Below are 11,615 nucleotides of genomic sequence, written 5' to 3'. Positions count from 1 at the left end.
GCTTGCCTGCCCGCCGCCGCTGCTGCCAAAAGTCCCAGCGCCGCTGCAACCGCCGCGTTTCCAGCGTCTGCACACCTACGGTCCCGGAGCCGCGCACCGACTGCCGCCGCTTTGTGGTGGGGGGGGCGACCTGCGCTTGGAGTGCCCGCAGCCTCTTTGCTACCCAGCTCATCCTACCTGCACTGCCGTGGTGAGACAATTCCGGCTACCCCAGCTTATAGGGGAAAATATAATCCAGCCATTCGGGCAAATCCCTCCCCTCTGCTTCCCTCACGTGAATAAGATGTGTAACTAAGGTGTACCCATATATGTTTAATGTGTTGTAATCACTCCTTTTGAACCTCCTGCCCCAAATTGCTTCGTTTTCCCCACAATAAACCTTGCTGTTGTTAGAAATTTAGTAAGCACTGAGCGAGTTATTCACTCAAAAAAGTCGGGACATAAGTTCCTGTATCCTCTGTGTGAGGCGATACCCACGTGTGGATCTCTCAGCAAATCCTGATAAGTTAATACACTCCAATAAGGAGATATAATAGGTCACGGATCGTGACAGAAGTTTTAACAGCATAGTGAAACATAACAGAAATTTGGAGTTAAAAGAGGCAGCAGAATACAGATTTCTGACACACACAAAAAAATGCACCTTAAGTTCAAAAACTTGTCATTTTATTGGCTCCAGTAAAGATTGTATATAATATACGCATTACTAGAAGTCATCAAAATGTTTTCCAGGCAACTGGCCTCCACCCTTAACTTGAATGGATATCCATTTTTCAGATCAAAACCTTTACTGCACGAAGCATGATAACTACATTTGTGCCAGACACCCAACTGCATATTGCCTTACTTTCTTTAGCCATATATAACTGCCTCTCACTCATGCTGTAAGCTCAGTGCTGTCAAATCAGTAATTTGTAATTAGACTGCATTTAACAAGTCATATTTCCTTAACTCCCCACTTACAATTATGTCAGAAACAAGGAATCGCTCCACACAGTCAATGATTGTATCCCAGCATAGACACATCCTCATCTGACAGAACTAGATCAACAGCACAGCATGTTAACTTAGCTAGTCACAATTCATAGAGTATCCCATGCAGAAAACTCAAATCACAATATACTCCATTGTTTTAACTAACATAATCATGTTGGTGCATCACAAAAATATTTCTCTCTGAAGGGCAACCACCTGCCTTGCAACTATGCCAAAGATTTTTTTACAATCAGCAGTTTTTCATGTGATCTAAAATAAACTTTACCCCAGGGACCTTAAGACAATATACCAGCTTCTTCTGAAAGCATGGGGAAAGTCCTGTTATGATTTTATATTCTTGGTGGACACATAATTCAGTAACTTCTTGCATGCAAAAAATCTGCAAAGTCTTCCTTTGCAACATGGTTATGGCTACTTTACTGACAGCCCAGTGTCTGTGCAGGGACAGGCTCTGGTACACAATGTCACACAGCAGCAGAACACACCAGCATAACCAATACCCTCTCCTCAGGCCCTGGTTCTCAATGCTCTCCAGACCCTCTTCTAGAGCCTTCCCTAACTCCTGGGCAAGTTTGAGAGTTTATACTCAGTCCTTCATCCTATGATCCTGGTCTGTTTTGAAGCATCAAAGTTGTCTTCCACATAAGCCCAACTGAGTCCATGGCATTACTGTCAAGATGCAGTAGCAGAGCACCTGCTTGCTTACAGTCATATTCATATGTACTTACATCCATCTGCCATTCTAACTCCCCACCTGTGGCATTTACCATTCCTAAAAATTCAAAGAACTAAATGTATGGTTTGGATGTCTACCATGAAACCCTGCCCCATTTCGGGTGTAACCAACTTGCACCCCTCAGCACTTTTCCCAGAACACTCCTCTTGTTCTCCCAGTGGTCCACTTGCCACTGAGGAAACCATAAATAAGTACTAATAAAATATTTAATCAAAATAGCAGCTTTGGGCTGTATTACAAAATCATTTGCTTACTCAATCATCAGCAGAGGCGTGCATACCTGAAGGTCTGACAGACCAGCCTCTTCTACAGTAGTCAGTTTTCCTTTGGAAAACAAAACAAAAAAGTAATGAAAAACAGGTCTTGTCTGTCAAGAAATTATTGATTGTTTCTTCCTCATATCTCCCTATTCTAAAGCAGCAAAAGAATGTAAATTGAGACTGAAAACTTAAAATTTGGGTCTACAAATAGATATTATACAAATTTTATCAAATTTACCTGAGATTTTGTTAAGTCATCTTCTACAGCATCAGTACTGGTCCAAAACAAGCTGTGTGGGAGTATAATGTTACCAATACACAACAGTGGCATTATTTCCACTTGAATGGATTAAAATGGGGAGCTGGACTTATAGAATGAAGTTACTACCTTTCCTTTCTAATCAGTTGCTCTTTGGTCATCTGGATTTTTTTCTTGATTTTACAGCACTCAACTCCCAACAAGCACTCTGATGTGGTGAAAGGCAAAGACATCTTTCAGTCATGAAGAAAATCTCTCTCTGAAATCTTATCTAGGGTGCATAAACTGCAAAGATGAGAGCACTGCCAGAAATCACCCTAAGGGAGCTATGACAGATTTGAAGCTAACGGTTTCTAATCCATTGTTTGCAAGGACAGATACATCAACAACTCAACATGAAGCAACAGCAAAGCAACACTTACACTTTTTGTGATGGATGCAGGTAAAGGACTGTAATTTTGCAGGCTTTGGCTGTTTCCTTTCCATGTATGCAAGAAAAAAGACTATTAATCTCCTACTTTGTCTGATTACTTACTGCCTGTCAGTGACATAATGTTGCTATGAAAGAAGCAAATTCAGCAAGTTTCCCGATTTCAGGTCCTTGTGCGTATCTGCCCAGCAGCAGAGCACTCCCCATGGAAGCAACCTATAAAACCCACAGACAACACTTCTCTGGAAAAGCCTGTTGTGGTGACAGGTTGCATATAATTCACTTTTTCAACTCCAGGAAGTTTAAGGAGAAAAAGCATGGGAAAGATGCTGAAACACAGGGTTTTACCAGCTCCCCCACTCTTCCTTCCCCACCTCCCCCATGCTGGGCAAGCCTCTTTGCACAAGTAGGATGGCACAGAAATGTTTATTCAAGACTGTGCTGGCTGGAATATCAATGCAGCCTAGCAATGAGCTTAACAGCAAACAGGAAGGAGGAAAAAAAACTCTGCCATGAAAGAAACAAATAGCCGGAGATGAGCTTTCCCAGCAGGTACCACATCATAATTCAGAGCATGGCAGTATCAGAGATCAGCACTTGTGATACAGGAGGCTTCTCTAGGAAAACAAGCTCTAGGTTCCTAACGCTTATAAAGGCAGGACTATGCATTACTGTCAGTAGATCTGAAATTGTTGCCCTTTATTATTCTTTATTAGCATCAAATTATGTTAGTCAAGTAGATTTGAAGAAATCTGATGCAAGGAGAAGCCTGCTGTAAATACTGATGTGAAAAGATGCATTTTGTATGCGATGAAAGCAATGAATGAGCTGTCGTCTTTATTTAGTTTAATTCATTGTTGTCCTTAGTAATAGCAAAAGCCTTTATCAAGATAGAATGTTAAGCTCTGTCTAGGGCCCAGACAGTTTATTTTCAATTCATGTTCCTCTGAAAGTAAAGACTTTGAATTATTATTAAAACCTATATGGACTGTTGCTGGCTCCTAGAGTTGCTCAAGGAAATTCAAAAAGAGCAGACATGCAGACATAGGAATCTATTAGGCAACACTTTCTCGTTGTATGGAAGTCTCTAAGATAATGAGTGAATTGGAAAAAGGTGTAAGATTATTAGCTTCCTTTACTGTCTGACCCAACATAGGAGCTGGGCTGCTTCCCGTAAAATAGCAGTTTGTGATAATTTTATACAAGTGATTAAAATAGGTAATGAATCCCTTGAATTATTTTTTCCTCCCTTTTTTGTGAAAAAACATGTGCTAGTTAGCCAAAAGTCCCCATTGACACAGAATATTGCAGCAAGACAGGAGGAGTACTTGAAAAAACCCGTATTCATCTTATCTGCCATCAATTATCCCTACCCAGAAGTCAACAGAAAGGAGAAAATCAGCCTTTCACTGCTGGCGAGCCACATCGTCCCCACACAGATCTAGCATGTTAGAGCACAGGCCTACTCAGAAAGTATGTAATAGTCTTCCTGCACTCGGAGCAAATCTAGATCATGGGCTGCAATCTATAGCCATCAAAGCTCCAACAGCCGGCATCAAGACTGGCTGTACATGCACAGTGGATACAACCCAATGCACAACGTCGGCTGCTTGTCTCTCATCTGGACAGACCACACTTCTATGGGTGATCCAGAAGTATCATTCAGTCCTTGGTCCCTTTAAAGATGGCAACTGTGGACTGTTTTTTAAATAATAAAGAGCAACTGCTGTGGTAAAATTGGGTTGATTTTAATTTTTAATTTAAAGCTAGAATATTCCTATAATCAATAAAATTGCATAGGCAGAAAGCAAAGGAGTTAATTAAGTGCATACGTTTAACTATACTGAGAAATTGGATTAATTGCAATGCTAATTATTCTTTGCAATGCTCATATTTTAATGCAATCTCCTAGAAGGAACCAATATTTTTTTACAATATATCTCCAGATATTTTAAAGTATTTTTGGTGAAGTGACTGGCATAGAAATTTCTGAAGCTCTAAACATATATTCTAAATGGATATTGCTTCCAAGTTTCAAGAAACAAGTTGAAATGAGAACAGAAAAGTGTATTTACTTCCACTGCTCTTCTGGGCATTTGGGGAGGCAGAGCAGGTGAGAATAAGAGAAATGAAGAACATCCAACACCAGACAAAAACCATGCATTAAGTCTGATAAAAAAAATTACTTTGAGCAAGGCAAAGGCATGCCCATCATCTGTAGGAGTGAAAAGGCAGACACGCACACAGCTCAACTAGACAGGAAAGGACAGAATCAAGTGTCCCAAATGTGAGGCAACTATCTGACGTGAAAAAACTAACCGATAACTATTGGCAGGAAGTATTTTAACACCAGTCCTCTTGACTGTCAGTCTGATATTCATTAAATAAATAAAAAAAAATAAATTAAAAAAGGCTTTAAGAAGCAGCATTTAATTACTCATGGAACGTTTTCATTGCTATTACAAAGCAGTAGTTTTTAATTCCAGATCATATTAATAAAAATATGATCTGATCATGATCATTAGGATTTACTGTAGTGATCTCATTCTCACACACAGTGCCTTTGTATTTAAAATAAAATGTCATTAAAAAGCCACGGGAATTTCATCACTAATGTGTGGGTAGCATACTCTTAATTTCCTCCTGCAGATACTGAGCTGAGACCAATCATGCAAGATTTTCCAGTATGTAAAACAACTGTCTCTTTTCATTATAAAGAATATGAAGCAAAAGGAACACTGAAATAATAAGGCTGAAACAACAATTTTCCACACTTAGAAAATCTGCTCACACTTCATCTAGGAGCACTACTTTCTTTCAAGAGCTAATTTTTCCCAGGAATTCTTAAAACAAGGTGTAACGTCCCTTTGTTCAGAGTTCAGTTCTGGGTCAGCAAGCAAACCAACAATAGACTATTCAACCTACCTGTCATGCAGATGATGGTGCAATCTCAATTGCCTGGAAGACTTTATGAAAAACTGACTGAAGATCAGTGTAAGTTCCAAAGTTTAAAGAATTTCCTTCTTTTTTTTAATACAAAAAAAGGTCAAGCAGATTTAATAGCAAAATGTATAAAAGCAAGAGTAATGCATGCCTTAGAAAAAAGTAATTACAGGGAAAAAAAATTATCTTCAATAATAACTTATTTCAGGCAAGTGCAGACTCTGACACCACCACATACAGACGTGACATAGACCCGTAAGCTTTCAGAAACATTAAACAAAGAGCCGAGACCTCCAAGACCCTGAGCATTTTACAAAATAAGGCAAGAAAGAAGGAAAATACAAAGCAGGCAGCTTTCCAAAATACAATACGTGTAAAAGTATATGTAACAAAAGTTAAATACATTTATCAGAAGATACACGGTATATACAATAGGAATGAGGAGTTTCATAAATATTAAGATTATTCTCTGGAAAACATGAACAGTTTAAACAAATGAACTCTGGATTAAGTCTATTTAACATTTACTTAGCCCTCCATCTCCTTCAGACCATAATATCTGACCCAATCTTGAACACTGCTGTTGGACAGCCTTCCTGTCAGATGCCATATACAGCCGATACAATGCCCTTTGTGTGTGTCTTTTAATCTTGTCACATCTCTCAGCTTCTGCTTTAGTGTTTAATAGTTCACCTTTTGTCTGATTGCTCAGGTTCCAACCTTTGCAGATCTGCAGACCTGCCAGACAAGGAACAAAATACTCTTTTCTAAATAGATAAGGGAACATAAAAATAGCCATGGGTCAGGTTTCACTCTAAGTTAATAAGACAGTGGTCTGATTCTGTGAAGTGTTGTCAAGGTGAGTCAGGCTTCCTCATCTGCTTGGCTTACTGCTGAAAGCAGATGAAATTGCCAAAAACTTTTAAGACTTAAACCTTTAACAGGTTGGGAGCAGGGACCAAAGCAAAGTACAACTGCCCAACCCACCCATGTTTACACTATATCCACCTACATGAAGTTGCCTCTTACACTGCTGGACTGGCAGAGTTGCATCAAGATGAAAGCCTTGGTGCCAGCATGGCTCAAACTTATCAGGACTTAACATCCCTGCCCTACAAGACTGAAGGCATACTGGGATCAAAAAAGCCACTAGAATTTTCCAGTTGTCAGCAATGAGAGTTGTCAAACAGAACTTCTAGGTTTCTCTGTAATAGCCCTTGAGCTCAAAATCTTACCTCTTCATTCTCTGAGTGACCCAACAAATTGGCATCAACACTTTCTTTTCTTACTATTCTTTCCAAAGTTCTAGATAAAAGAACATTTTCACAATGAGTTCAGTAGTTTAGATCTAAAAGCTTATTACTCAAACCACAAGTGATTTGAGTATAAATGAAAACATGGATTTTACATATCTAGTATTTAGCTTCCCAGGATACTGCTGCATTTCCATTGCTGTCAAAATGCTGGAGCAAGCATCAAAATGGCACCATTCAAAGCTGAACTGAGGATGAGAGTCCTGGCTTCGCTGAGGTCTCCTAGGGTTTTCCAAATACACAGACCACATGCTGCAGTGCACTTCAGAGACACCCCCTGGTAATGTACAGCCTCCACCCACTAGGCTAAGGGCCACATGAAATGAATTTGCACACTCCACAGGAAACAGACTCCACTCGGGTTTCAGAGCAGATTTAAGTGGCACTGCAATCATGACCATCGTGGCCGTGACATTGGTGTAAAGGTAGTGGGGGCTAAATCAAATGGAAGTCACTGGAAAGGCTAACAGTGTCCTACACCAAAGTTAATCAGTAAGTCTTATACATCATGGTGCTGCAAAGCCAGCTAACCACAGCAACAAAGTTTTTGCCAGATCTAGCAGTCATATATTAATCCCACAGCAGAAGGATATGGCAGCTTTCAATGTTCAAAGAAACATGTATTTTTTTCCCATTACAGGGAAAATGTTTTGAGGTTACTCTCATTACTATGTCAATGTTTATGTAGATCCTCTTTAATAAAGTTGTATTAATCAATCTCCCTCCTACATATATGCTGGTGGTCTTGGAAAGACAAGAAAGAGGTATTCAAAAATGCATGCAGATTGCATATATTATTTAACAGAAATATTTTCATATGGGTAAAATGAAGAGTTAACCAAGCAATTGAAAGTCAGGATAAACCTATTTCAATCCAAAAACTTTGTGTTCCTCTAAAACCTGGTTTATGTTATCACAGAAAATAAACGGATTCCTTGTTCCTTTCCCAGACTTTGACTCCCTGCATCTCTCTGACTGTTCTGCTGGTAATGACCTTTGGCTAGGAGACTGTACATGGAAGAGTACACAATGTTTTCACAATTTTCTGCCTTCCTTTAATCCACCATCTCCAACACCACAGTCCCAATCTCTCTTCCATTATCACTCCCTTAATGGGCTCCTATCAGAGATATCCTTCCTACTTTTCAAGTCCCATTACAGTGCTTAAGAAGATGCACACAAAATGGAAATATTTATAAAACTGTTAAACTGAAATACACTATGTATGCTGAAGACCAAAGTAAAACTGGCAATGCCATTATTATGCATAACTATATATTTACATTTTACATATAATCTACATATTACCTATTTCCTGGTTTGTTTGTTTTTTTCAAATGTGAGCAGACTTAAGTACAACTAACTTTTTAAATAAAGCTTGCGAAAAGCCCGTTTGTCTTCACTGCAACCTCATAAATTTGCAACCTCACTTACGAAGAAAAAGCATGTGGAAGGAAAAAGCCTTTTTGACAGGCATCCTCTGTGCTGATCCATTTAAAGGAAGCTGGATATTCAAACAAATACTTAAAATGTAAAAAACATTATTCTCTGTTTTGCAGTGGCAACAGATAAAGCTGCTGATGTGGCACTTTCCCAGTATCTGCATATGATGTCCAAGAATTACAAGGTTTGTGATTGGAAGGTTTTCACGTCCCAGTGAAATTTTAGGTGCTAAGGTGCAGAGAGGCAATTACTGCTTATTCAGGAAAGGTTAGGGAAACAAAGGAAAAAGTCATCACGTTTGCTTCATCTTATACATTCATGCAATTCATGGTGACTCATAGCTGCTGACAAAGCCTGGGCTCCCAAGGAAGCCTCAGGCTTTTGGGTGTCATTTTTTTTAATTTTGAAGCGAGGATAGATGTAATTATCATGTAGCTGATACTCATCCCACTAAAACTATTATGTGCATAAAACAGCAAATAAAACACACACTAGAACTAGATGAGAGCTGGTTACAGGACCAGCTCAGTGCAGCCTGCACAGATCAGCTGCAGCTCTGCGAGGCTACCAGTTCACACTGGTTTTCCAGCAGCCTACTTCCAGCCAGAAGGCATTTCCTTCAGGCAGCAACAAACTGTGCAGGACACAGACACAAGTCAGTCCAGGATGAGGCCTGAGGCAAATGAATTTTGTAGCACAGCACTATGTAAGTAGAACAATCATGAAGTAGTACATACCTAACTAAAAAGGGCTGACCTACAGTATATTCTGAGAATTCAATACGCAATGATAAGAGACAGGTGAGACAGTTGTCCAGACCTGTAAGGGAAACAAAAGAAATTTTCCACAAGAAAACTACAGCTCATCTAAAGCAAAATAGGGGGCAGTAAATTCAGTTTGCAGATTCAGCAAATTCAGAAGGAGAAAACGAGGATAATTTATGTCTGAATTCTTGCTGGTCTGTGGCCAGCTTTCACTAAAATGTAGTAAGTGTCTAATGCTTATACAGCATCTTTCATCCCAAACACTCCACAACACGCATCTCCACTGAAATACTGGGCATTTCAATACTAGCACAAGCAATAAATAATTTCCACAAAAAAACCCCAAAATATTTTCCTGAACTGGCTAGGAAAGCTGTGGGCAAAAGACTGCCCAGTTAACACATCCTATATAAATATCAAAACAGGACTCCTATAACCAATGTTCCCCTTCCGAAAAATCCAAACACAATCTCATACGGGCTTATTATTTGTTTCACATAAGGGAGGCTTCACAAACAACTCACAAAGTCCATATAAACAGAGATGAAAACATGCACATTACATTTAGATAAGCCATGAAGTCTTTCTGACAGAGTTCTGGGCAGCTGACAGTTTGTGTTTCACTGATTTTATATGTCAAATAATAGACATTGTGATGCCAGACATTTGACTACACAATCATTAAGCAATACTTTAGCAAATCCAGAAGAGCTTAGAAGCTACCCATATGGTCAGCAGCTGATTTTAGCCACCAGTAAAGCAAAATTATGTTGCTGTAGTAAGACACACAACTGCTGTACTCAGATGACATCATTAATTTAGAAACTACTGAGGAGAACCTAGCAAAGCCACTATCGTGATTGCTCATCTACAGCAAAGAATGATGTGTCAGGTGAACCACACTGTTTACTCCAAGACACAGACATCAGGACCAAGCAGCTTTTCAATAGCTCATGGCCATCACTGAATTACTGTGGTCTGTACCGTTGCTCAATGTGATGTGAAGCAATGGAAAACCATGTATGCACATAAAAAAGTGACAGAAGGTAGAAGCATAAGAGGAGAGAAAAGGAAAGAAGGGAGATGGTGTTATTCTGTATGTTAGCGTCTCAAGAACATAATCTGAGATCAGTTTGAAGTGATTATAGCTAAATAACATCAAATAAATGAAATCATAACTGTCACATTATATTGGAGACTGCTTAAGTACCTAACTGCCAATACTGCTTGGTCCCAAAGAGCACTGGAGATCACAAAGCTGCAACTGTCACAGCACATGCATAAAAGTCATGCAGACAGCAGATGTGATACAAACACTCCCTGCTCGGCCTAACAACTGTCAAGAGTGTCTCAGTATCATGGAACGTGTGCACAACTGCAACCGTGCTGTGCAGCTGCTGACAGAGCCTGCATGCTCCCTGCATGCCTGAGCTAAACCTGGTAATTGCTGCTGCTATCATCCTCAACTGCTGTGTCCTTCACAGTTGGTCTTTCATTAGCTCAAGCAAACTGCACACCAAGTTTTCTGACTGTCTTTGGTGATATATCTATCCAGCAAGCACTGGTAGCTACAGCAGCCACCTACCTGAACCTGCTGGCCACCTCCTCGGCCATGGCAGGAGCCCACCCACATGTCTTCCAGGACAACTGCCTGCCCATTTCAGTAGTTTCACCTATCTGGAGTACAACAGAAAACATGCAATGCTGTATTTCTCAAATGTAAAGCACAGGGAACTCAAGTTACTTTTCCCACATGGATAAGATGGGTTAAACAGAAAATAGTAACAAAATGAGGTATTTTCCAGGACTTATTTACACATCTCATCAGTATTACAACTGTATGAACAGGAACACAAACTCCATTCCTACCTCCAGCCATAACCCTTGTTTAGTTGTCTTACAAGATTTTGGGGCAGAAACCATCTCCCATGTAGTGCATGCCTCTCCTATGCAGGACAGCTCTGAGCATAGGCCTCTGAGGACATGCCAGATAATTGCTGAGAAGTGGACACCAACTCCAGAAAGTTTCTTTTTTGAAGAAAACTCTCAGTAGTTGATTTTAAGATTCCCACAGAAACTTTCGGAGGTTTTCTTTCCCACAGACTTTCAGAGCCTCATACTGAACGAGTTGGCCTTACAAGCGTATGAAACTCCTGGCATGGACTAGCAAAGGAAAATGCAGCAGTTTGCCATCCTGGAGAACTTAACTACACAGCCAAACACAGTGAGATTGAGCAGTTCATGAAATTATTCTTCTTTGTTTATACTTTCTTTTGGAAGTGATACGAATGTGAATTATTTAAAATGAGTAGTCTGCTATGCAAGAAGAATAGCACAAATTCAGAAATAACTGAGACAAGCTGTAAAATGGTCTGTACAGATGGCTCTGAATTCCTGTTGCCATTCAAAGGAGCATAAGGGCTCACTTAGAGCTAATGAATGACAGTTTTTTTGTTTTGCAGGTCCTGGGT

The 11,615-nt window shown here is 39.8% G+C and overlaps 1 protein-coding gene across 1 annotated transcript in view; it reads right to left on the bottom strand.

Moving 5' to 3' along the window:
• XYLT1 (xylosyltransferase I) overlaps positions 1-10,758 on the bottom strand; it is a 112,079-nt gene extending 101,321 nt beyond the window's left edge. Inside the window, 2 exon segments of the mRNA XM_010003295.1 lie at positions 6,860-6,929; positions 10,730-10,758. Coding sequence (XP_010001597.1) covers positions 6,860-6,929; positions 10,730-10,758 — 99 coding nt within the window.
• Between the last annotated feature and the right edge of the window lie 857 nt (positions 10,759-11,615).

The sequence above is a fragment of the Chaetura pelagica genome, unplaced genomic scaffold (assembly GCF_000747805.2).
Source record: "Chaetura pelagica isolate M959 unplaced genomic scaffold, ChaPel_1.0 scaffold138, whole genome shotgun sequence".
NCBI classification, from domain to species: Eukaryota; Metazoa; Chordata; class Aves; order Apodiformes; family Apodidae; genus Chaetura; species Chaetura pelagica.
This window is presented reverse-complemented; position numbering and strand designations above follow the sequence as displayed.